Genomic DNA, 26,795 nt, shown 5'->3' on the forward strand with positions numbered 1-26,795 from the left:
GTTACATTGTTTTATTTGTTTCTTTTTGGATTGGCTATTTTTTCTGTACTTTAACGGCACGTTGTCACTTATTCCTTCTTTGTATTATTATTATTATTATTATTATTATTACTATTATTATTTTATTTTATTTTTTTTATTATTATTAAAGTGTTATTATAGTCGCTTGTTTAAGCCATTAGTAGGCTAGTCCCACGTTTATATTAAAATGTGATGCGATCAAGGAAAGCCGAACATATGGTGAAATTTAACCTTTTATTTGATACCATATGAAAGCTGGGTTCAAGCTCTTTTCAAAACGGTTTTTATTTTTATCTATATCTATTGAACGTAACAATATGGGTATCTTAAGTTGGCTGGTATAGATATGATTTTCAGGAATGGAATTTTGAGAAAAACGGGTTTAAATAAAGTGAGACAGCTTTCACTTTCACTTCACGGGTTTAACAAGATCTGTCTGTCAAATCAGGAGCGCTATACTGCATCATTACACAAATAGACTAACATTTGTTTTCCTTTTTTTTTTTACCATGGCCATAGTCACCAAACTTTTGATCACCCCTTGTATGTTTAGATAGCATGAATAATGTAGCCTACCTTGAAGTTTACATTTAGAAAAATGCGCGCAGCCCAACTGTTTACTGTGCATAAAAGTTCACTGGACTCTTCCTCTTTAGTAACTTACTTCATCCTTCATTTCTGGATGTGAAATAGTCAATTATAATAAGATTAAGTGAGCAGCTAAGTTACAGTACTTACACTCTAAAAAATGCTGGGTTAAAAACAACCCAATTTGGGTTATTTTGGCAACCCAGCGCTGGGTAAAAAAGGGACGAACCCAACGCTGGGTTGTTTTGACCCAGCAAGTTGGCTTGAATCATTGACCCAGCATGCTGGGTTGCTTTTTTTATGGTTTAAAATTACTACACTGCTAGGCTAAAATGAACCCAAAATTGAGCTAGGCATTAAATCTACAAATCTTGATCATTATAAAATCACTTTAACACACACAGAATGACTATCAAAAGATAAATGTTTATTAAAAACTACAACAAGAGAAAACATTCAAAAGTAACATGCATGTGAAAAGAAATGCAGAAAAAGTATGGCATTAGCAGGTACAGAGTTTATAAATAAACCACTGAACATCTGCTGACTATTTTGTCTGGTAAATTCTGTATATTGTATAAAACTACTGCACAAAAACAATACTTTACAATAATTGTACAATTAGTTAATAGTTTCTTTTTTTTTTTTTTTTTTTTTTTTTTTTTTTTAAACAAACTAAAAATAAAACCACAACATTAACACTGACATTATAACATTTAACACAAGCAAATGTGTGAAGTATTGTGAGCATGTGTATGAATGAGTGTGAAGTCCATTTCTACTGAACAACACAGAACAAGCATTTGACATTTTGTTTTTAGACTATACACTTACGGTTTGTTTCATAGTCCATGATCGCATACAGAAAATGCATCACTGCCAATTTTCATTATCTCTTTAAGATAATTGATGTAGTCATGAAGTCCCATCAGCTCAGCAAAGGCGTGCAACATCTTTGACATTATCCAGGGTGGCCTCCTCCTTTAAAACCACTGTTGCATCAGTTTGGGGGAAAGATCATTTCTCCTCTTTGTCCAGCATTCATCCCAGTCACCACCTGCTCTTCATCAGTGGCCTAAAAGAGAAAAACATTTAAAAAGAAAACATTTAGTTCAAATGTAACCATTTTCAAACAGAGGTGCATCCAATTCTGTAAGGATAGGTAACTAGACTGTTTTATAATTTCAGCCATATTGTGTGGTTGTTTATTGTCTTTGTCTACCACAGTGCTCTAGAAAACTACAATAGCAGACATTGGTAACATTTATTTTCTAAAACATAATTCCCATCAGTCTTAAAAGAATGAAGCTCTCTTATGTCTCTGGCCTTTTAACCTCTACATAAAACATTATTTTACACTTGGTCAAACAAACAAACAAAAAAAAATGATGACCTTTACTTGCCTTAAACCACCTTTCCCTCTCTTATGAACGAGCTGAGAATATCACCTCCTCACATAAGCAGGATTCTGTCATTAACTCCAAAGTTGGTTTAGGTTCTGCAATTAAAAACACAGACATCAGCGGTTTAATTAAAATGTGAACAAGTCATCATACTGTTCAAAATGTGAAGCAAACAAACAGAAGACAACAGAAACATGTATTTTCTACAAATAACCTGCATCAATCTCAAAAGAATTAAGCGTTCACCTATGTCTCTGGCTTTCTACATAATGTCTCTGGCTCACCTACATAAAATGTGTTTTTTTACTCTTAGACAAAAAAAAAAAAAAAAAAAAACTGACAACATGACATTATAACCTTTACTTGCCTTAAACCGCCTTTCCCTCTCTTATGAAGCAGCTGAGAAGATCACCTCCTCACACAAGTAGGAAGTTGAGTTCTGCAAAAAACGCACATCAATGGTTTAAATAAAATGTGAACAAGTCATCATACTGTTGTTGCATCAAAATGTGAAGTAAACAGGCAGAAGACAACAGAAACATGTATTTTCTAAAAATCACTCGCATTAATCCTGAAAGAATGAAGCTCTCATATGTCTCTGGCTTTCAATCTCTAAAAAAAAATGCAACCATTCTTTTACTAATAGTCAAAAAAGGTGATATTATATGGAATTATGACCTCTATTTGTCTTTCCGTCTCTTCTGAAGAAGCCGAACCGATCGCCTCCTCTCACACGCGGTCTTCCCTGCCGTTAACTCCCGGCGCGGACAAAATGAAGACTCGAAGCTCAACAAGTCTGAAATATTACATGCAAAACATTACTTTTAACAATTAAAACTTAATGAGCCTTAAAATAATTAAGCTAGTCTTCATTACACGACGCCGTTTTCTTTAGGAAACTACTTTCAGTTTAATCGCGGGAAAAAAAGTTTACGAATTAACATGTAAATCTGTTAACAATCCTATATTAACACCTAAATCTTGTTTAAATATGACATATGAAACTCACAGACGTTGTATTAAAGCTATCTCTTCCGTTCAGTAGAAGAGGCCGTTACGACTATTTCTGAGGCGAAAACGGCGTCAGCGTATTTTACAATAAAAGCTCTTTTCCGACTTTTCCCGCGTCCCATTAAGTCTCAAAATACTCCCGGACACACATAATGAATGATGATTTTACATTTTTTTTTTATCTTTACTTACCGAAAATCGTCCTTCACTCGCTTCCATCTGCAGACGCTGAGAAAATGGCCGCTTCTCGGACTTTTTGACGTACAGTGGACACGACGTGCCTGCTCTCTCTCGAGTCCGCGTTCCTAACCCAGCACCGCTGGCAAAGAGTATAGAAGTACTTCTATACTCTTTGCCGCTGGGTTATAAATTAAGACCAGTTTTAACCCAAAATTGGGTTAAATTAACCCAACTTTCTTACCCAGCGGTCTCAACCCAGCATTTGGGTTGAAAAAACAACCCAGCGTTTTTTTAGAGTGTAAAATTGCGTTGTTGTGCTCTGACATCTCCATCTCACGATATGAAAAATAAATAAAAACATTGCGTGCGATTTTTCGAATTTCCTGAAAACGTCCCAGCACTTTCCCAGATCGCATCACAATTGATTATATTAAACCAATTTATTATTTATTATGTAAATCTATTATTTATTATGTAAACCAGGCCTTTTACATAACGCGCATTCCGACAAAAAAGGTCTTCTTCACATGTAAAATCATCCTCTTCAAATGCATAACATACACTCTCTCATTACTGTAAGTCCTAATTTCTCTCCTATTGCGAAGATGGCGAATCAGCATCATCAACTTCATCTTTGCAGCCGACAGTGACTCAGAAAACAGTTTAGCAATAAGTACATGAAATATGTTAACGTTATTTTTTTCCCTAGACATTCATTGTCATTCCTTTAGTCAGCAAGCTTTATTCGTCCGCTTGAGCGCGGAATAGGCTAAACGTGCGATTACTAATGGCTCAAACGAGCTACTACAATAGCAATTAATAATAATAATAATAATAATAATAATAATAATAATAACTAACGACGTGCCGTTGAAGTGCAGAAAAAAAGGTACCATGACGAAGTTCTTGTTTGGCAAAAATAATATGTTTTTTCTGTTAGAACAAGTTAAATAAAACATGTTTACTATATTTCAACAGGCAGGGGAGAATAGCCAAACCAAAAAGAAACAAATAAAACAATGTAACATTCATAAAAGCGCACACAATGGAATGCGCACGTGTGACTGTGGCTATAGACCAATTATCTGTTTGTAAACATCCGGGATGCGCGCACAGCTTGGTTGCAGAAAACGCGGAGAGATCGCATTTACAGCTGGAGAATTACAAGGATACGGCACAAAATACTTGGATTTAAAAAGAGTATAGATTATATTGATTAGATGTCTTTTTCAAAATGTTATTCGCATATCACAACAGCTTGTCACCCAGCCATAAGCACTGTTATTCAACGAAACTGACATTAGATAGTGGGATAGTCTTGCAGATCCGATACAGGGATGACGTTTTTCATTGGCGGTTCAATTGGCAGTCGTTGGAGCCATGGAATAAAAGAATAAAAAAAAGTAAATGTGTTTTTATATTTCAAAATTCTGACTTTAGTTTCGCAATTCCGAGATTATATCCCACAACTTTAGAGGAAAAACAACTCGTAATTCTCTCTTTTCCCCTAGACTCAGAGTTTATATCCCACACTACAGCTTTTTTTCCCTCAGAATGAACAAACTCACTAGTTAAATCGAGCTATTAAGTCCGAATTAGAAGATATAAACTTGCATTTGTGAAAAACAAAAATCAGAATTGTGAGATAACATTAAAAAAATGTTATGTTAAAAAGTTAATAGTAATAGGTTTAAATAATATTTCGTGCTGTAGCTGTACGTCTAATACAGTATATGTGAATACGATGTAGACCTATAAATCAAATTTATGCTTTAAAAGTAGAGTAATCGTAGCAGTTTTCATCCATAGTATATCTGTTTAAACGTCTGTGTTTAGCTTCAAATGGCGTCTTTGACTACAGTATTATATAAAAATTATTTGCATTCCGATTTTGACATCAAAAGGCACAAAAATATTTTTTTTTCTCTTATTCCATGGAGTTTAATCGTTCACCTCCACTTGTTACCAGTGTTTTTCTGCAACCACTATGCGCGCGCAGCTGCAAATGACGCCACCGTGACGTCTACTCGAAATTGGTCTGTAGCGCCATCTAGTGGTCGCCGATTTTCTTTTAGGCTCAGTTGCGTGTGGATCGCGAGCTGTGTGTGTGGATTGGGCAAGGCTAAAAGGGCGGAACGAAAGTCTCAAAATTCAAATGAATCAAATAGAATCGATTCAGAAGAGATGTGAATGAATGCACGCATGTCGTCTGATCCACAAATGAACATTTTAATCGCCACATGCACAAATTGTGATACTTTAATGTAAACTATAACATTTTTCACATCAGTGTCGTGACGCAAATTTGCTAATTCTTCGAATCGCGTACACGTTAATGAATTGCATTGGGCCTTGATCATTGGTAGTTGTGTGTGTGTGAGTCGTGAAATGCTGTAAACTGCGAAAATGAAGTCTCAAAATCCAAATAAACTGAACAAGATTGACTCGAGCAAGACCTCAATAAATGCACGCGTGTCACCTGATCCACAAATGCACGGATTCCTTTTTGCATGAGCAGTTTATGATATATTAATGCAGAACAGAACATTTTTATTCGCAAACATGTCTGTATTTGTACAAATCGCTGCACAATCATTTAATCCCGAATTCCACAGACTCAAATTGAAAGGCATTTGTTTGTGGATTGTAAGATACATGCATAAAATTGATCCAGTACATGGATAATTGTGCGTGCATCTATTAATCGTTTTGAGTCTAATATCATCCCATATGTAAAGCATTACCTAGTGATCAATATGTGCGTGAAATAAAGTGTTATAATATATATGATGCAAATCGTCCCTTTAATTGTCCCTTAAACATTATCAAAACATAACATAATAGATTTGCATAAGAAACTGTACCAAAACTTTAAAAATATACAAAAAGTTATTTTTAACTTGCTTTACAAACATAGTGTTTTGTTGTGGCTTCTACTCCTATAGAACTCTTTCTTTTTGTACACATAGCAGTCGAGCACAGGACAAACGTGGAAGAGTCTGCTTCTGTGTTTGTGAAACAGCAGAATCAGGTGCAGACAGATTCTCCATTTCATGCAAATTCCTTTGATTGTGCCTAGATCTGTAGTATTCAACATAATTTTTTTTAAAAAAGGTATAGAATTAATGACATATCAAACTGTTTTTTTTAATTGGTAAAAAATAAGAATCTGAACTTACTCATTTTTAATGCTCACTATGTGACAGGATGCAATAAAGAGAAAAATATTTAGATGACATTTTTAATTTATATTAATGTAAATGTTTGAACATAGAATAGAATGTTAGTGACATTTAGTTAAGATTTAGTTCTGCTTAGAATTAAATAATTCTAAGCAGAACTAAATCTTAAATAATTTAGTAAATGCAGGTTGATTGCATTGTTGCAGTACATTACTAATAAAGACTTTTAATATTTCAGTGTGAGTCTTTTATATTTGTAATGTCTTGTATTTATGTAAATTACAAATTTGAATGTTTTAATTGTGAAAAGATACTTACAGCAAGCATGTATTTGTAAAACCACAAAATATAAAACAAAAACACACTCAGATGAAAGGACAATGTATCTCAAATCCTTTATGACACGCTCGCCATTTCCTAAGAATTCAAATTTAAAGAATTACATGAAGATAAAGGAAGATGAGGACATTTAAAAACAAAATAGTAAAGCGACATACGTGCGCTCAGGAACAGTTCTACTGTCAGTGCAACAGAGTTCACCAAAACAAGACCAAATGCTCCAAACATGTACATGATTTCAATACAGAGATCCGCTATAACACACACACAAAACAAGCAAATCAAATAGTTGCACTAAATTTATTCAGTAATATATATATATATATATATAGCAAAGAAATTACTGTGTTTAATAATTAACACTGTAAGTCAGTGACGAATAATACCGTGATCACTGTCTTCAAACGCCACAGTTATCCTCAAAACTTCGAGAAATATAATGGCAAAAGCCCATGCCAAGTAATCTGTTAATAAGTAAATAAATATATTTAAATCAAGTAAAAAAACACACACACACACACAAAATAATTTATGCTAAACACAAAATATTTGGGAAGGACCCTTTTTTGTTGTTGTTGTTTATATAAGTATGTTAGATGATTTGTTTGGCTAATTATGTGGCCAAAAGTTTTAAACTAAAAGTTTAAAAGTTCTTAAACTGTTACATGAGAAATTTACTTTGCAGAAGTTTTTCTTTCTTTCTTTCTTTCTTTTTTTTTTTTTTTTGTCTTTTCTTTCTTTTTAGTAAATTAAAACATTAAAACAAAAGGAGCATACTTTCATCTCTTTCCAAAAAGCGTACATGAACATAGATCACTAGAACGAGATCCAGGAGCATCAATGTTATTATCCATAGTAATATTTTCCATCTCTTGTGAAGGACTGTGAATAGAAGAATGGCATTTATTAAAATTCACATTTACATAATACAAGTAATTTAAGATCTGATACAACTAAACTGAGAACTTTTGAATCACTGTTACTAATTAGCAAACACGAAATACAAAATACAAAAATGCAATAGCAAGCACTTACATTTACATGATATACACACAAGTAGTACAGACTGAATCCCTGGCTCAGCTAGAAAGACTGAAATAAGAGAATATTGATCTTTTATTTTTCTCATTCATATAACATTCAAATAAATAAATCTTAAATAAATCATTCATGATTAGAAGTCTTCAATAATAGGCTTATTACTATTGGTTCATGACTGTTAGTACTGAATTTATGATTTAATACAATATATCATTACTGTCATAATTTTAATAAACTTCACATGAAAGGTCTTGCATTCAGCTGTCACTTACCTGGACTAGGCAGTCCAAACGAGCAAATCAGTAGGAACAATTGTGCCAGAGACAGAAAGTATAAACAGACCCACTTTGTGTCCATACAGCTAAATGCTAAAAATAAATAAATAAATAAATAATAATAATAATAATAATTAAAAAAAAAAAAAAACATGAAAACATGCTTATCACAACTTTTCTCATATTAAAAGACTCCAACTAAAGAAATCTTCTCTCTTTTATTCTTTGTTGTTGTTCATAAAATTTTGTGATCAGGGTTTGTGATCAGTTAAATGTCTCATCTTCTGATTGGTCAAAAGGGAACCATTATCTATGTTTCCTCTCTCCTTGACTTTTCTTTGCTGTTTTTCCTTTCAGAAGTGGAGGGTGTAAGTGTACTAAATGTGCATATCAATTGTGTTTGAAAATTTCTTAACAAGACAAAAGTGAATAGTCCATTCAGTAAAAAGCACAAGGGCTCCATTTGGAACTGTAAAGTTATTTACTTTGTTAAACCATAGTGAACCCATGTAGAGTACACAAACAACACATACTGTCTTCTGGAGCTTATAAATGTCAACAATGTCAAATTGGGTACAAAGAACACACTACTTTACCAATAAGAATGTTTTTAGACAACATATGCCTGTTAAACATTCACACACACACACACACACACACACACACGCACACACACACACGCACACACACACACGCACACACACACACACACACATGTTGGGTTTACATGTTTTATGGGGACATTCCATAGGCGTAATGGTTTTTATACTGTACAAACCGTATTTTCTATCGCCCTACACCTACCCTACACCTAAACCTAGCCCTCACAGGAGACTGTGCACACTTTTACTTTCTCAAAAAAACTCATTCTGCATGATTTATAAGCCTGTTTCCTCATGGGGACCTCACAAATGTCCCCACAAGGTCAAAATTTACTGGTATTACTATCCTTGTGGGGACATTTGGTCCCTATAACGTGATGAATACCAGGTGCACACACACACACACACACACACACACACACACATGTTGTGTTTACATGTTTTATGGGGACATTCCATAGGCGTAATGGTTTTTATACTGTACAAACCGTATTTTCTATCGCCCTACACCTAAACCTAGCCCTCACAGGAGACTGTGCACACTTTTACTTTCTCAAAAAAAGTCATTCTGCATGATTTATAAGCCTGTTTCCTCATGGAGACCTCACAAATGTCCCCACAAGGTCAAAATTTACTGGTATTACTATCCTTGTGTTGGTCCCCATAACGTGATAAATACCAGGTGCACACACACACACACACACACACACACACACAAAACATGCTTATAACATTAAGGGAAGCTTTTTATTTACTATAGTGAAAAAAATAATTCAGAAATTCTTACCTCTACACAAAGCAAGAGAGAGAACTACAACAAATCCAAACAATAATCCAAAAACTACTATGCGAAATGCGAATTTCACAGCATGTTCAATATTCATCCAGGCATATATGAAAAAAGCTGTCAAAGAAATACATACAATTAACTGAACAACGTTAATATGTAAGAAAATTATAGTTCTGAAGCTGTGGTTAACCGTACCACGCTTTTTAATTTAATCTATGCCAAGGAAAGTGGATGACATCTCATGCACATGATTATTCCAGCACTATGGGGTAGATTTAGGTATCGAGCTTCATGTTTTATTTTATTAATTGTATGCTTGTATATTTTTAAATTATATGAATTCATACAAAGCCACCACTTAGTAGAACACTACAAATTAAAAAGTTTCTGATATGGTAGTAAAAAAGTAATGTAAAATAATTAGTTACATTGATTACACCATGCACTGTCACTGTGAAAATAAAAATCAAATAATTGAATTTTATTTTCAATTTTGGCACATAATTTGCAGATTTGTAATACTGCATTTCAATAATGAAATAATTAATCATTTTTTAATTTATTTAAAATGTTCAGAATCTGCCTTTTAAAGGTTTTTTTTTTATTATTATTATTTTGAAGTTAATGTTTATAAATAGAGTAACATGGTGAAACATTGGAGGACATTAAATGTCATAATAGTGAGGATGGCCTCTTTGGATTTGGATTTGGATTTACCTACCTGAATAAACAATAACTGTGAAAACAGCTAATTCTCTTCTTATACTTGCAAACCGCACCTGACTGTCTGCAAATAAAAAGTGATATAAAGCACTTGACGAATAGCAAATATTATTATTCCGAACACATCAAATATTAAATCAATATTAAATCAACTGAAAAATATTAAATAAAAAAAAAAGTTCATACTCAATACAATACATACTCAAGTTAAAAAAAAAATATTGAAAGTTTTAACTTAGAGAGCATACCAAGGCCCAGAAAAACTGTGAAAAGTTATTCCAAAATGACTGGTTTCTGAACTGTTCCTGTCAGTCTTTTACATTGCTGTTGCTGGGTAATAATGCTGCCTGGAAGTACTTGGAAGCTTCTGCCACCTCTCTACTGCAATCTTAGCCCATTCCTCACTTGAAAAAGCTTAGATCACTTAAAATCTTTGGTTCTCAAATGAATTTTCTCTTCCAGCATTATTAACACACCCCCATAACAGGACTGGTCTAACTGGTCCTTTGACCATGGAGATTATGTTCTTTCTTTTCTTTTGAACTGAACTGAGCTGAGCTTGGATGATGACATCACTGAATCAATGATGAACTGACTTTAACTGAAAACTTATTGTTTACTACTGTGTTTTTTCATTATTGAAACACTGTTTTCCTGTTTAATACCGTAAAGCTGCTTTGACACAATGTTTTTTGTGCTATATACAGTAAATAAAGATGAGTTGACTTGATGTCTGCTCATAAGCTCATCACATCACTCCATAAAACATTCTTTCAGAACTTTATTTATTTTATTTTATGTTAAAAGTCACTCTTTTGTGTTCTTCTTGATCAAGAGCGGAATTTGGCAAGATGCTTCAACATGAAGGCCATGCTTGTCTAGTGTTCTTCTTATACTCTACATTTTATGTTTTCTCTCTCTCTCTTACCTAATTTCTGGTTTGAAGTCGGAGAGGTGTCACGGTGAGGGGGATTGATGTGGGCTTTTCTATTTTCTTTCAATTTTTTGTTTTCAAATTTAATATTAAGTTTAGCGTGAGTTTTATTGACTCATGTAGAGAGCAGGGATGGCTTCGCACCTGGATGTGCGAACGCCATCTCTTTCGCTCCGTCATGGAATTAGATGCCTCGTTCAAGTTGGAGTAACAGTGGAGGAGGTGTTGCTGGCATAGCTGAACAAGTGGGATATGAAAACATTGTTTTGCCATCTAGGATGAATAAGGCCATGGTGGTCTTTTTGAAGGAGGAGCAACTGGTGATTCATTTGGTAGAAACCGGCATAGTGGTAAGTGGAACCTTTGTTATTGTTCAACCTTTAGTATTGCCAACTGTAAAGGTAACAGTTTCAAATGTTCCGCCATTTATTCTGGATGAAGATATACAGCGTGAGTTGTCGAGGTATGGAAAGTTTGCAAGTGGAATGAAGATGGTACCGCTTGGTTGTAAACATGAATCTTTGAAACATGTATTATCATTCAGACGGCAGGTGTTTATGTTTTTGAATGCGCCAACATTAAATGTGTCTTTCCGTTGCGTGTATGAAGGAAAGTCGTACATGCTGTATGCGAGCTTGGGGGAAATGCGCTGTTTTGAATGCGGCTCAATAGGACATGTAAGATTGTCATGCCCACATAAGGAAGGGGTGATGAATGAGGCAGGTCCAAGTAATGATGTGAATGGTAGGGTGGAAGAAACGGTAGGAGAAAAAGTGGCAACTGAGGATCAAAATGTGCCTAATGAAGAGGATTCAGGTAATATTGGTACTGAGAGTGAGATTAGATCTACTACAGAAACGCCTGAGGTGGTAGAAAATGTTAATGGGGAGGCACAAATAGTGGAAGAGATGGTGATGACAGAAACGGTGAAAGAAACAGAACAAGTGGAAAGGTCAGAAATTGATGAAGAATTGAAGTTGGTTGCTGCGGATCGATCAAGTCTTGGAGGGACAGTGAATTTGGAGAGCAAACAAACTGGAGAAACTAGTATTGAGAGAGAGGAAGATAGTGAGGATGATGCTTTGTCAGATGTTTCGGATGTGTCTAATTTGTCGCAGATGGGTTGTGATCAGTTTTATTCTCTGGAAGAGATAGATGAATTTTTAGATGAGACTTTTGGGAAAGTAGTAGAAGTGAAGAATTACTTTGCTGATACGAAAAAAAAAGTTTGAAAGTTCTGTTTTGTACTGAATGAAACGGGTAGGAGAAGACAAACTAAACAAAAGGAAGAGATTTCGTTAGAAAAAGTTTGTCACGAAAATAAGAAAGGGGAAAACCCCTAAGAAAAGGAAATTTCTATAAATTTAGCTAATAATGTGTAAACCACTGGGGGTGTTTCTTTTTCTTCTTTTCTTTCTATCTGTTTTTTCCCTCTTCCAGAACCTGTCTATGGAGGCTGTAAGGGTAGGATCCTTAAACATTAATGGGGGAAGAGACAGGGTTAAAAGAGCAGTGCTTTCTGAATTTATTAAAGTAAACGAAGTAAAGGTAGTTTTTTTTTTTTTACAAGAAACACATTCTGATAGTAATAATGAAATAGAGTGGTTTAGATGGTGGGAGGGAGAGTGCAGATTAAGTCATGGAACAAATTTTAGTATGGGTGTTGCAATTCTTTTCAAGTCTTTAGATTTAAAAGTTGTGATGACAAAAAAGAGAGAAAAAGGTAGAGTTTTATTGGTTTTAGCAGAAATTAAAAGTGTTAAATTCCTCTTTGTTAATGTGTATGCTCCAAAAGAATTTGATGATGGAAATGTATGTGTTGTAATAGGAGGTGACTGGAACTGCACAACAAATTTTTTATTGGATAGAAATGGGGAAGAGCCTCACTTAAATTCTAGTAAGCGACTTCTTGATATTATAAATTATTTTAATTTAGTAGATTTGTGGAGAAGTAGAAATAAGTTGGTGAAGCAATATACTTGGGTAAAGATATTAGATTCTGTTATGACGGGGGCTAGATTGGATAGGTTATATATAAGAAAATCAGAAATGAATAGAATTATTAATACTGATATATTGCCAAATGTTTTTTCAGACCATCACATGGTGACTTTGGATTATAATATTATAAATGTTTTAAAGCCTAAGTTTTATTGGCATCTTAATGTAAAATTATTACAAGATAAGGAGTTTTTTGAGAAATTTTGTAATTTTTGGGAAATCTGGAGACAAAGCAAAAATAATTTTGAAAATTTGACTCAATGGTGGGAGGTGGGAAAAGCACAGATAAAAGTTTTTTGTCAACAGTATTCTTATAATGCTACTTCTACTTTGAAGAGGAATGTAAAAAATTTGGAGAATGAGATTAATGAAATGGAAAAAAGATTGATTGATGTTGATGACTATGATTCAATTAATGTTTTAAAAAAAAAAAAAATGGAATTGAAGTCACTGTTGGAAGAAAGAGTTAAAGGTGCCCTAGTGAGAGCCAGAATTTCTTCATTAAAGAAATGGATGCTCCAACTGCTTATTTTTTTGGGCTTGAACGCAAGGAAGCACAAAAGAAATATATGCTTCATCTTAGAAGAAATAATGGAACAATAACATCAGACCCAATTGAAATGAGAAAGATGGGTATAGAATTTTACAAAGAATTGTTTGGTAAAATGGACTGTGATGTTGGATGTATGGACCACCTCTTAAGGGATCTTCCTAAACTAAGACTTAAAGATAAAAAATCATTGGATGCCATGATTACTTCTGATGAACTTTCAAAGGCTGTGCAACAGCTTTCCACAGGAAAGTCACCAGGACTTGATGGTTTATCAGCGGAATTTTATAAAGTTTTTGGAGTGTTTTAGGTGAAGATTTGTATAATGTATTCTGTGAATGTTTTAAAAGAGGTTGTTTACCAATCAGCTGTCAGAGAGCTGTGTTATCACTCCTGCCAAAAAGTGGAGACCTTGGGTTGTTAAAGAATTGGCGTCCAGTGTCTTTAATGTGTTTAGACTATAAAATACTGTCCAAGTGTTTGGCTAATAGAATTAAAAATGTTTGTTTCTTATGATAATATTAGTGATCTTGATGTGGGTTTTTTATCTATTGATCAGGAGAAAGCATTTGACCGTGTGGGTCATGAATATATTTTTAATGTTTTAAAAGCCTTTTGATTTGGGGGAATATCATTTCTTGGATAAAATTACTGTATGGAGGGGCTTCAGTTATACTTAAAATAGGGGGTGGCCTGAGTTGTCCAGTTCCTGTTGAAAGAGGAATCAGGCAGGGATGTCCTCTATCAGGACAACTTTATAGTTTAGCCATAGAACCCTTATTGTGTAGGTTAAGAACTGAGTTAAAGGGTTTAATAATTCCAGGTGATAACTCTGGTTTAAGGTACTCTGTATCTGCATATGCTGATGATGTGAATATTTTTATTATGGGTCAAGATGATATTTCAAATACTTTGTAAAAACTTAAAGCTTTATGAAAAATCATCTTCAGCTAGAGTAAATTGGACAAAGTGTGAAGGGTTTATTGTGGGTTCTTGGGTCAATACTGGGCCACCTAAACTCCCTGAAGGATTAAAATGGGGAAGGGATGGGTTTAAAGTTTTGGGAGTTTTTTTAGGTAATGATCAGTATAAAGATAAAAACTGGGAGGGTATGCTGGAAAAGGTTGTTGCCAAGTTGTCTAGATGGAATTGGCTATTACCCGAGTTTTCCTATGGAGGCAGAGTCTTAATTGCAAACAATCTGACTGCCTCTATGTTATGGCACAAATTGACCGTACTAGAGCCACCAGATGACTTGATCAAGAACATTCAGAGGAAATTGTGGATTTCTTCTGGTCTGGTCAAAAATGGATTCCTGGGCCTGCACTTTATCTCCCTGTGCACGAGGGAGGGCAAAGTTTGATAGACGTGCAAAGCCGAATAAATGCATTTCGATTACAAGCGGCAAAGAGGCTGTTATATGAAGAGAATTTTGGATGGATCAATGCTGCTTGTGTGCTTCTACGGAAAACATCTGGTTTATTGTATGATAAACAGCTCTTTTTATTGCAACTTGATGAATTAGATCTAAAGGATTTAACCCCTTTTTATAAGTCAATGATAATAGCTTGGAAAAAGACTTTTGTTATACATAGAGAAATCTTGCACCCTGAGGATTGGATAATGGGGGAACCTTTGTTCCATAACCCATTAATAAGAACAAAGATTTTATCATCTAAATATGTGGAAAGCTGTTTTGTCAAGGCTGGATATACCAAGTTGGGGGATCTAAGAAGTGGTGATGGTTGGAGAACAGCTGAAACAATGCAGAGTGTTACTGGGCTTCGATCTCTGCGCCTTCTGAGAAGAATAATGGAGGAGGTGTGGACCGTTCTACCAGGTGCATGTAGAGAGGTATTGGCACTGGACTGGTATGAGGATTACAAATTTCCACCCATTAATGTCTCTGCTGTTGTACATGAAGAGAATGAGGATGCTGGACACTCAGTTTTGTCATTTGAGTACCCTGAGTTGGGTGTTTTTCAGAACATTAAGAAGAAAGAGCTGTATGTAATATCTGTAAAAGTCACCCATCAGACTGTGCTAAGAGGAGTAAAGACTTGGAGGTGGTCAGATGTGTTTGGGACAAAGTTCAGGGCATGCTGGAGGTCTCTGTATAAGCTGCCGATTGAGAAGTGCACTGCAGACTTGCAGTGGAGATTGATGTACGGGGCTATAGCTACAAACAGACACGTGGCACACCTGAATCCAGCAGTGGGGAAAGAGTGTGTATTTTGTGGATTTGAGGAAACTGTAAATCATTTATTTATTGATTGTTCTAGACTGAAGGGACTTTTTAATTTTCTAACACATTGTTTTATGAAGTTTGGAGAAACCTTTTCTTATCAGAATTTTATAAGTGGTCCAAAGTACAATTTTCAGGAAAGGAGGAAAAAATGTTTGTTGAATTTTGTATTGGGGTCAGCTAAGATGTGTATATGGAAAACTAGAAAAAATAAAATGTTGGGTTTGGGTCCAACAAATGCTGAGAAGGTAATAAAAGGGATGATAGCTGCCAGAATCAAGATAGAGTACACATATTATAAATTGGTAAATGATATTGCAATGTTTTCTGAAATTTGGTCAGTTGGAGGAGTTTTTTGTAAAATTGAAGAAAATGGAATATTGATTTTGAATTTGTAAGGAGATACAGAGGAAATTGTGGATTTCTTCTGGTCTGGTAAAAAATGGATTCCTGGGCCTGCGCTTTATCTCCCTGTGCATGAGGGAGGGCAAAGTTTGATAGACGTGCAAAGCCGAATAACTGCATTTCGATTACAAGTGGCAAAGAGGCTGTTATATGAAGAGAATGTTGGATGGATCAATGCTGCTTGTGCACTTCTATGGAAAACGTCTGGTTTATTGTATGATAAACAACTTGATGAATTAGATCTAAAGGATTTAACACCTTTTTATAACTCAATGATAATAGCTTGGAAAAAGACTTTTGTTATACATAGAGAAATCTTGCAACCTGAGGACTGGATAATGGGGGAACCTTTGTTCCATAACCCATTAATAAGAACAAAGATTTTATCATCTAAATATGTGGAAAGCTGTTTTGTCAAGGCTGGATATACCAAGTTGGGGGATCTAAGAAGCGGTGATGGTTGGAGAACAGCTGAAACAATGCAGAGTGTTACTGGGCTTCGATCTCTGTGCCTTCTGAGAAGAATAATGGAGGAGGTGTGGACAGTTCTACCAGGGGCACGTAGAGGATATTGGCACTGGACTGGTATGAGGATTATAAATTTCTACCCATTAAAGTCTCTGCTGTTGTACAAGAAGAGAATGAGGATGCTGGACACTCAGTTTTATCATTGAGTACCCTGAGTTGGGTGTTTTTCAGAACATTAAGAAGAAAGAGCTTTATATAATATCTGTAAAAGTCACCCATCAGACTGTGCTAAGAGGAGTAAAGACTTGGAGGTGGTCAGATGTGTTTGGGACAAACTTCAAGGCATGCTGGAGGTCTCTGTATAAGCTGCCGATTGAGAAGCGCACTGCAGACTTGCAGTGGAGATTGTACAGGGCTATAACTACAAACTGACACATGGCACAACTGAATCCAGCAGTGGAGAAAGAGTGTGTATGTTGTGGATTTGAGGAAACTAAATCATTTATTAATTGATTGTTTTAGACTGAAGGGACTTTTTGATTTTCTAACACAGTGTTTTATGAAGTTTGGAGAATTTTTTTCTTATCAGAATTTTATGTGGTCCAAAGTACAATTTTCAGGAAAAGAGGAAAAAAAGTTTGTTGAATTTTGTATTGGGGTCAGCTAAGATGTGTATATGGAAAACTAGAAAAAATCAAATGTTGGGTTTGGGTCCAATAAATGCTGAGATGGTAATAATCAGCTGCTAGAATCAAGATACACATATTATAAATTGGCAAATGATATTGCAATGTTTTCTGAAATGTGGTTAGTTGGAGAAGTTTTTTGTAAAATTGAAGAAAAAAGAATATTGATTTTGAATTTGTAAGGAGATATAATTCATTTTCTGTTTATGTGATAATTATTGTATGATACTGAAGTAGAAAAGAAAATGGTTTAATAAAGGTATTTCTCTCTCTCTCTCTCTCTCTATCTCTCTCTCACACACTTCCGGTGCGGGTGCGGGTGTTGAGCGTGAGTGGACTGAGTGGCTTGAGCGAGTGCGTGGTGAGTGAAAGATTTCTGCCTCTTTCTTTTACTCTCTCTTTGGTTATATATATTTTTTTTTGCTGGTAGTGTTACTTTTTGGTGTAGTATTGGGCCGTGTGCTACCGGGTCTTTTTTTACCGGAGTAAGCATGACGGCCCCGGCTACTCGAGTTTTGTCCACACTTACGCGGCGCCATGCGGTTAAGGTGGCATTACCGGTAAGTGTAGAGGAGATTTGTTTGGCGATCGGTGAGGTTGTAGGACACGAATGTATTCTATCAGCGTCTAGGATGAATAGCGCTACAGTGATTTTTCTTAGTAGCGTTGAAAAGGTGAATGAAGTAGTTGAGAAGGGAATTGTGATCGATGGCGAGTTTGTTTCTGTTCTTCCCCTCTCGATGCCTTCGAAGAGAGTCACGCTATCCAATGTTCCCCCTTTTCTCAGTGACAAGATAATAACAAATGCTCTATCACGTTATGGAAAATTGGTTTCCCCAATTAAAAAGATTCCGATTAGCACAACTTCTCCTCTTTTGAAACACATTGTTTCTTTTAGGAGGTTTGTATACATGATAGTTCAGGATGATGAAGAATTGGATCTTTCACTTAGTTTTCGAGTTGATGATTTTGATTACGTTATTTTTGTGACAACTGCTAAAACAAAGTGCTTTGGTTGTGAAAAAACAGGACACTTGATTCGCAACTGCCCAGAAAAGAGAGTCACTGAGAAAAGGGATGATGGTTCCTATCCAAGCACTAGTAAAGGTAGTGCAGATTTACGGAGTGCAGGTGTACAGGATGAATCCCATAGAGAGACAGAAGTGGTTGCTTGCAATGAGACGCTGGTTTAGAAACTGTTGTGACAGATGTGGACTCAGAAAAGGTAGGAAAATATGATTCAGCTGAAACTGCAATTTCTAATGAGAAAAATTCAAAACTTTCTGAAAATAAAAGAGAATGTGGAACTACTGGATGTGATGATACACAGGGTGAACAGAAGTGTAGTGAAATTGCTTGTGTGGAATTGGATATGGAGACAGAAACAGAGAGTTTTAAAATGCCGCAAAAAAGAAAAATGAGTGACAAGTCTCAAAATAGAACGTGAAAGTGAGTTTTCAGATTCTAGTGTGGCATTATCTCTAAATGAGTTTTCTGGTCGTAGTAATAATGCAGAGGAGATAAAAATGTTCCTTAAGTCAACGAAGAACAAGAGAGGTGTGTGTGTGCAAAAGTACTTCCCTGATCTAAAACAATTTGTTGAGAAAGCTAGAAGTTTAATGGCTGAAGGATGCTTCACAAACAAAGAAGGATATAGACTGAAGAAAATTGTGAGGAATGTGGAGAAATTAAAAAATGATGCTTAGTTTAGTTCTTGTTTCCACATTGAAGAGTGTAGGGTTTTTTTGGCTGTCTTTTTTTTTTTTCTTTTTTATGTGTGAAATCAGGTTCAGGTTCAAACATCACCTGTTGAAAGAATCCTTTTGTTAGATTTATTGTGTAATACTTTACAAAGTTGTTCAGAAGAAGAGTATTTATTTTTGGGGGGAGATTTTAACTGCACAGAAGATATGATTGATAGAAACCATATCTAACCCCACTTAGCCTCTCAGAAGCGTCTTATTCAGTTAATTAAGAAAAATGAACTATGTGATGTTTGGAGGCAGTTGAATGGAAATGCAAGGCAATTTACATGGGTTCACATGAGAGATAATATGGCTTCTCTTGCCAGATTAGACAGATTATATGGTTTTAAATACCATCTTAATATTTTTAAGAATTGCTCAATCATTCCAGTAGGTTTTTCTGATCACAGTATAGTGCAATGTAGTTTTGTTTTGAATTCTATTAAACCTAGAAGTGCTTATTGGCATTTTAATATTTCATTATTGAATGATAGTGTTTTTAGAGATTCCTTTAAGTATTTTTGGGAAAGTTATAGAAAATCCAAGTCTAATTTTAGATCGTTACAACAGTGGTGGGACTTTGGTAAAGTCCAAATTAGACAATTGTGTCAACATTACACTCGTAACGTCACTATAGAGTCTAAAAAATCTTTGGAGTTATTAGAACATGAATCAACTGAATGTCAAAAACTAGCTGAATCCACTGGGGAAAATCACCACCTTGGTGTTTTTTTTAAAAAGAAAGCCCAGTTAGCAGATCTGCTGGAACACAGAACACAGGGGGCATTGGTCAGATCAAGGTTAAAATATAAGTCATATGGATGCACCATCAAAATACTTTTTCTGTTTAGAGAAAAAAAAAATGGGCAGAGGAGATTAATTCAGGCCCTCCAGTCTGAAGAAGGCCAAGTTTTGCTGAACCCTAGTGATATTCGGAAGAGAGCAGTTGGTTTTTACAAAAATCTTTATAGAAGTGAGTATGCGTCAGAGGGTGATGAGGAAAATGTTTTCCTGAGCTCCTTCCCGAGGATGTCAGAGGAGGGTAATGCAGCTCTTTCAGGTGCGCTGAGTCTGGAAGAGCTGTATAAGGCCCTCCAAGGCATGGAATCGGGAAAGGCTCCTGGGATTGATGGCCTCCCAGTTGACTTTTACAAGTCTTTCTGGGCAGAGCTGGGCACAGATTTGCTGCAAGTGCTGAGTGATAGTCTGTCAAAAGGTATGTTGCCGTTGAGCTGTAGGAGGGCAGTGATTACGCTAATACCAAAGAAAGGAGATCTGACAGACATAAAAAACTGGCGTCCTGTATCACTTCTTTGTTGTGATTACAAACTGCTCGCTAAGGTTCTAGCAAATAGATTGGCTGGGGTAATAAGTGAAGTAATACATCCAGACCAGTCCTACTGTGTTCCATGCAGATCTATTGTTAATAATATTTCTCTAATTCATGATTTTTTGGAAGTTTCAAAATTGCTAAATTTAGATTTTGGATTAATTTCACTAGACCAAGAGAAAGCGTTTGATAGAGTTGAACACCTTTATTTGTTGAAAACTCTAGAAGCTTTTAATTTTAAACATGATTTTATTAAGATGGTCCAGGTACTCTATAGTGATGTTGAAAGTGTATTAAAGATAAATGGCGGTTTATGTGCTCCATTTCAGGTAAAAAGGGGTGTAAGGCAAGGTTGCCCATTATCTGGAATGTTGTATTCATTAGCCATTGAGCCTTTATTGCAATGAATAAGAGAAAAGATTATTGGTTTACGTTTGCCAAACTGTAAAAATATAAAAAATGTGTGTTTATCAGCTTATGCTGATGATGTAATTGTTTTTGTCAGTGGGCAAATGGATGTACAATGCTTATTTAATGTAATTAATGATTTTTCTTTGGTTTCTTCTGCAAAGGTGAATTGGAAAAAAATGTGAAACACTTTTGGTTGGTAAATGGGATAAAGGCAAGCCAAAACTTCCTGAAGGCTTGGTTTGGGGAGAAGGTGGTTTAAAATATTTGGGAGTTTTTTAGGGGATGACATGACTCCACAGAAGAATTGGGAAGGAGTTGTTGATAAAATTAAAGGGCGTCTAGAGAAATGGAGATGGCTGATTTCGAGAATGTCATACAGAGGACGCATTCTTATCATCAACAACCTAGTTGCTTCTTCGCTGTGGCATAAGCTGGCATGTATTGATCCTCCGCCTCAGTTATTGGGAAAAATACAAGCGATTCTTGTGGACTTCTTTTGGGACCAGTTACACTGGGTTCATCAAAGCATTCTTTATCTACCGAAAGAAGAAGGAGGACAAGGACTGATTCATCTCCAAAGTAGAACGGCCGCATTTCGGTTACGGTTTTAGACTTTTAGATGGTGCAGTAAATGTGAGTTGGAGAGCAGTTGCCCATATTATTTTGCAAAATTATGGAGGTTTGGGATTAGACAAACATCTCTTTCTACTAAACCCTTTACAAATGGACTTGTCTGTTCTTCCATCTTTTTATAAGAATATTTTTAAAGTTTGGAGTTTGTTTCACATTCAGAAATCTGAAAGCCCGTACTCACTGTACTGGCTTCTAGAAGAACCTTTAATTCTGGGAGCCCATTTTGATGTTACTGACAACAACAGTTTTTTTAATTGGGGCTTTGAACTTAAAGAATCAAAAGTGGTTATTCTAAGACAGTTATTGGATTTAGCTGGACAGAATTTGGATAATGTAGAAATGGTGGCTCATTTTTTAGGCACCAGATCAATTAGATTGGTCTCCCTCTTTTTAACAACCTTGAAATCTACTTTTACAGTAGAAGAGAGCCAAATGATAAAAGACTTTTATTCTGGAGTATCTGTGCCTGATGAAAAAGATTTCTTCCCTTGTCTAATGCTTTCACCAAAGTTGGATGAATTTAAAGGTTTTCTTTTTAAAATGTGGAGCTCAAAGTGGTTGGACTTATTATCTTCCAAAGGGAATTTATTGTATAGAGTTTGTGTGATTGTTTTTAACAAGAATCATCTTGCTGGGAAATTAGATACACCGTGGAGACTTTTCTTTGGTTTGGATGAGAATGTTAAGCCTGAATGGAGAATTATATATAAACCGCCATTATCAAAAAAAGTTGGTGACTTGCAATGGAGGATACTTCATGGGATTTTAGCTGTTAATTCTTTTGTTTCTGTTTTGAATGTGGAAGTCAATGATGATTGTCCTTTTTGTTTTCAAAGAGAAACAATTTTTCACATGTTTGTACAATGTTCTAGGTTAATATCTTTCTTTGATTTTGTAAAAGGAATTTTTCATGATTTTAATGAATCTTTTTCTGAGAGGATTTTTATTTTGGGGTTTAATTACAGTCAAAAAAAGAAATATATTTGTCAGTTGCTGAATTTTATTATTGGTCAGTCAAAAATGGCAATATATGTAAGTAGAAGGAAGAACATTTAACAAAAACCTTGTCAAAACATTACTGAGATTTTTTTAACTTTGGTGAAATCGAGAATATTAATTGATTACAAATTTTATAAAAAAATGAATGATTTGTTTACCTTTGAGAAGATTTGGTGTTGTAATGGAGCTCTTTGTATGATTTATGATAATGATTTAATTTTTGCTTTTTAAAATCGTGAGTGTTTTAGTTGGGTAGCGGTTTTTGATTGGAAAAACATCTTTTTAAAAGATGATTGTTCAATAAAGTTACGTTCCAAATTCAATTCTCTCTCTCTCTCTCTCTCTCTCTCTCTCTCTCTTCATCAGGTCATCTTGCAGGTCTTTAGCTGAACCAAACATTTTATGATATTGTGAATTCTTTCAACACCTCCAAGGTACAACACATTTTAAGCTAAGCAATAAGTCTGCCAGCTGTGTCTCTAGGAACTTTTAATGTCTTGGAAATTTTCATGTAGCCTCATACTTTCTGAAGTAATAAAACTATTTCTTCTCTATAGCTTTTGTGAGAGCACATGCATGGGCTAACTGTGTGTATATGTAATAGCACAAGCGAATTCTGTTTATTAATACTGTAACTGTACTAATTTTAATGAAGTTCTTGAAGATACCTTGAAGAATCTTTATTCTGGACGAAGCCCATTTCAACATAACAGGTCTTAAAATATAAAAAGCACAGCAAGTGATGGTTTCATACAGAAATCCTGGAAAAAAACATTAAATAGATTAAACAGGCATTAGATGACATATGACAAAGACAGTTTTGAGTAAAAATGTAAAAAAAGTTCTATCAAGAGAGACTCCAAAACCACAACACACGACCATTGAGAGTTTGAGTCAGGCAAGGGATGAGAAAAAAAAGCTGTACAACATTACAACAAAACCCTTGTTTCAGTGGTATAATTATTATATCATAATTATTAGAATTATTATAAAAAATATAAACTACTAAACTTACCCTCAGTAAGTCCCCAGAAGATGAAGGCAAAGAACATACAGATATTTGGACAAAAGACAAGAGACCACTTTAAATTCCTGATTGTGCTGTTGGTGACTGAAGAGAAGATGGAGAATAAACACAGTCAAATTATTGTCTGTCTGTACACTTGATTCTGATTTTCTAGAAGGTGTGTGATAAAACAGTTGAATGCACAGATAGTAGCAGTCAATTTAAATTATTCAACTACCAACAACATTTGAGGTGTGGTAACCGTAGTATAAGCAGAATAATTGACTTCGGTCTGTTGAATTATTAGAAATTAATGCACACCCAATGTGCCGTGACCGCATCACTACCTCAGATGTGCATTATTTTCTAATAATTCAACAGACCGAAGTCAATTATTCCTCACTTAATGCACTCCGAGGAGGAAACCACACAGACTTTGTTACAGGATATATATCATTACATATTGCAAACACACCTGTATTCCTTGATCTGCAGTAAATCAGGCAGGAGAGCAGCTGTAGTACAGCAGCAGATGCAGCAAAACAGAATACCAACACAAATATGTGCAAAGCAGAGAAACCTGTGAAACACACAAAAACACTTATTTACATTTGGACTGAATCAACATATATTTAAAGTGTAACCTTAACAACCCAATTGTTTGCTGTTTTAGGAATCATTAGCGAAGAAGAAAGGTGGGAGAAAACCAAAAATAAATTACAAGGACTGACAGGGAAGGATTTTTGTCCAAACTACTGCAGCAAAGAGACAGCAAACCTCAATATTCACCTTGAAGACCCTGTTTTCACAAAAACCAACTACAGAGAACTACTCAATGCCAACATCTATGAAAAATCTTTAATTCAATTCCAACATTCATACAAACATTACTTTTGGCAGAAGCTCTTTACACATGGTACAGTTGTTTCTGTTTATGGTGACAATGGTATTTAATGTCAATACTTAATGAAAATGGAAAATAGATACTATGGCCTTGCTTTCTGTTGTTTGTAAACTCACCCAGTCTCTCCAACACTACAGTTGCATTGGCTGAAAGTCCTCCAGCAAACACTTGACACATGTAAACTCCTTTATCCTCAGTTCTGACACTCCTCAGTCTGAGAGAGAAGTTTCCTTTGGGGATTTCAGCAGTGAAGAACTCAACTCTGTCTCTGTATCGCTCATCTGATGAATCTGAGAAAGTCTCATTGTTTTGGTAGAGCAGAACCTGAATATATTCATCTTTATTGGTTTTCCTCCATGAAACCTCTTTAATGGGTTCAGATGTGATCTGAAAGTCTACAGAGCAGTTCAGAGTGACGTCCTCACCCACAGACGCAGATATGGAGCAACTCGAACCTGATACTAACAAATGCTCTAAAAGAATAAGATAAAATTCCATGAAGTATGTAATGCAAATTGATTGACATTTTTACTAGAATTCAAGTGGTTCTCACTCACCAACATTTAATTGAACCACAGTCTCACCAAAATCCTGCTGACTGTGAATTCTACATGTGTATTTTCCCTCATCTTCAGCTCTCAGATTATCCAGACGGAGGGAGAAGTTTCCATGTTGAATCTGATCAATAAAGAAATGAGCTCTATCATGATAATCCTGCTGTTGGGACTCTGGTCGACTCTTTCCACCCAGAAACAGATGAACCAGAGTCTCTGAGTCTGTTCTTCTCCATTCCACCTCCAAACCTTCCATTAGTAAGAGTTCACTGACATAACAGGGCAAAACCACTGAAGATCCCAGAGGAGCAACCAGAGGACCAGAGGGACCATGCACAACCAACCCTGAAAACAGAGGAAGAAATGAAATAAGGCTTTTGTAGTTTCTTATGGTGTAAATTGATACGTACCAAAAGAAATCATTATTATGATCAATGCTGACATAAACAAGAAATTATGTTGGTCAATTTAATCATAAATCTTAAAAGTCCTACAAAAGAATCATTATCCATCCTAAATCACATTAGCTTGTATCACATCACACTTATCCATAAGTACTACATATTTACCATTAAATACCATTAGTAAGTACAGTAAGGTGTCTTATTAGTTACCATATATTGGCACTACCTGTAAGTGTCATTACACAAACTTGTTTGTAAGTACTACACATTTACCATGTGTATACCAAGTACAGTGTGTGTCTTGTTTGTTACCATAAAATGTCTGTTCATATCCACAATTGTCCATATGTACTACATATTTACCATTAAATACCATTAGTAAGTATAGTAATGTGTCTTATTAGTTACCATACATGACCCTGGACCACAAAACCAGTCTTGTGTTGCACGGGTATTTTTGTAGCAATAGCTAAAAATACATTGGATGGGTCAAATTGATCAATTTTCTTTTTATGCCAAAAATAATTAGGATATTATGTAAAGATCATGTTCCATGAAGATATTTTGTAAATTTTCCACCGTAAATATATCAAAATGTAATTTTTGATTGCTAAGTAATTCATATGGACAACTTTAAAGGCTATTTTTCTCAGTATTTTGATTTTTTTGAACCCTCAGATTCCAGATTTTCAAATAGTTGCATCTTGGCCAAATATTACCTTAACAAACCATACATCAATGGAAAGCTTATTTATTCGGCTTTTAGTACACTTCAAGTAGCCTTGTGTTACCACACATTTGCCTGCAGGTACAAGATATTTATCATGTATGTACAAGTACTGTAAAATAAATTATTTTAGTGGATGGAATAATAAGTTTTGGGCTAAATGAATTTACTTTATATTTAAGCCCCATATCCTGGCGAGCCCCACTATAGATTAGTGGTCGCGACCTTTTTTTAACATGTGGTGTCCATACATGAGAGAACTCGTTATTAGTTTCATTATTTTCCCGCTTTTTAACTGAATAATGGATATTCTTCGTTTTTAAATAAACTAATAAATATGTGGTGGACTAAGTCACTGCTGGGTGAATTGCACAGGCGATTTTCACCTGAAGCGTTGGCCTTGAGTGTGGCGTGTGATGTGTTCAGTTCTACTAAGCATGTCTGCAAGCCTTAGGGGCCGTTCACATATCGAGCCTAAAAACGCGTGGAAAACGCTAGGCGCGCACTCTCAATGAAGACGCGGAAGTTTCATCAAAGGACAAACGGATTTCTAGCACTAAAAATCACTTGCTGTAGCTCTGCTACTAAATGTATTTAAAAATGGCTCTCCCTGTACAGCTATGATCAGCTGTTTCTCC

At 35.3% G+C, this 26,795-nt stretch overlaps 1 protein-coding gene across 1 annotated transcript in view; it reads right to left on the bottom strand.

Moving 5' to 3' along the window:
• Positions 1-1,609: 1,609 nt before the first annotated feature.
• LOC127158106 (uncharacterized) overlaps positions 1,610-26,795 on the bottom strand; it is a 43,690-nt gene continuing 18,504 nt past the window's right edge. The window contains exons 2-15 of the mRNA XM_051101257.1: positions 25,030-25,371; positions 24,589-24,945; positions 24,044-24,148; positions 23,578-23,673; positions 23,231-23,323; positions 10,154-10,219; positions 9,430-9,546; positions 8,038-8,133; positions 7,760-7,816; positions 7,502-7,606; positions 7,111-7,188; positions 6,883-6,978; positions 6,669-6,802; positions 1,610-1,684 (exon numbers count right to left, since the gene is read on the bottom strand). Coding sequence (XP_050957214.1) covers positions 1,610-1,684; positions 6,669-6,802; positions 6,883-6,978; positions 7,111-7,188; positions 7,502-7,606; positions 7,760-7,816; positions 8,038-8,133; positions 9,430-9,546; positions 10,154-10,219; positions 23,231-23,323; positions 23,578-23,673; positions 24,044-24,148; positions 24,589-24,945; positions 25,030-25,371 — 1,817 coding nt within the window. The remainder of the gene's footprint in view (positions 1,685-6,668; positions 6,803-6,882; positions 6,979-7,110; positions 7,189-7,501; positions 7,607-7,759; positions 7,817-8,037; positions 8,134-9,429; positions 9,547-10,153; positions 10,220-23,230; positions 23,324-23,577; positions 23,674-24,043; positions 24,149-24,588; positions 24,946-25,029; positions 25,372-26,795) is intronic.

The sequence above is a fragment of the Labeo rohita genome, unplaced genomic scaffold (genome assembly GCF_022985175.1).
Source record: "Labeo rohita strain BAU-BD-2019 unplaced genomic scaffold, IGBB_LRoh.1.0 scaffold_134, whole genome shotgun sequence".
NCBI classification, from domain to species: domain Eukaryota; kingdom Metazoa; phylum Chordata; class Actinopteri; order Cypriniformes; family Cyprinidae; genus Labeo; species Labeo rohita.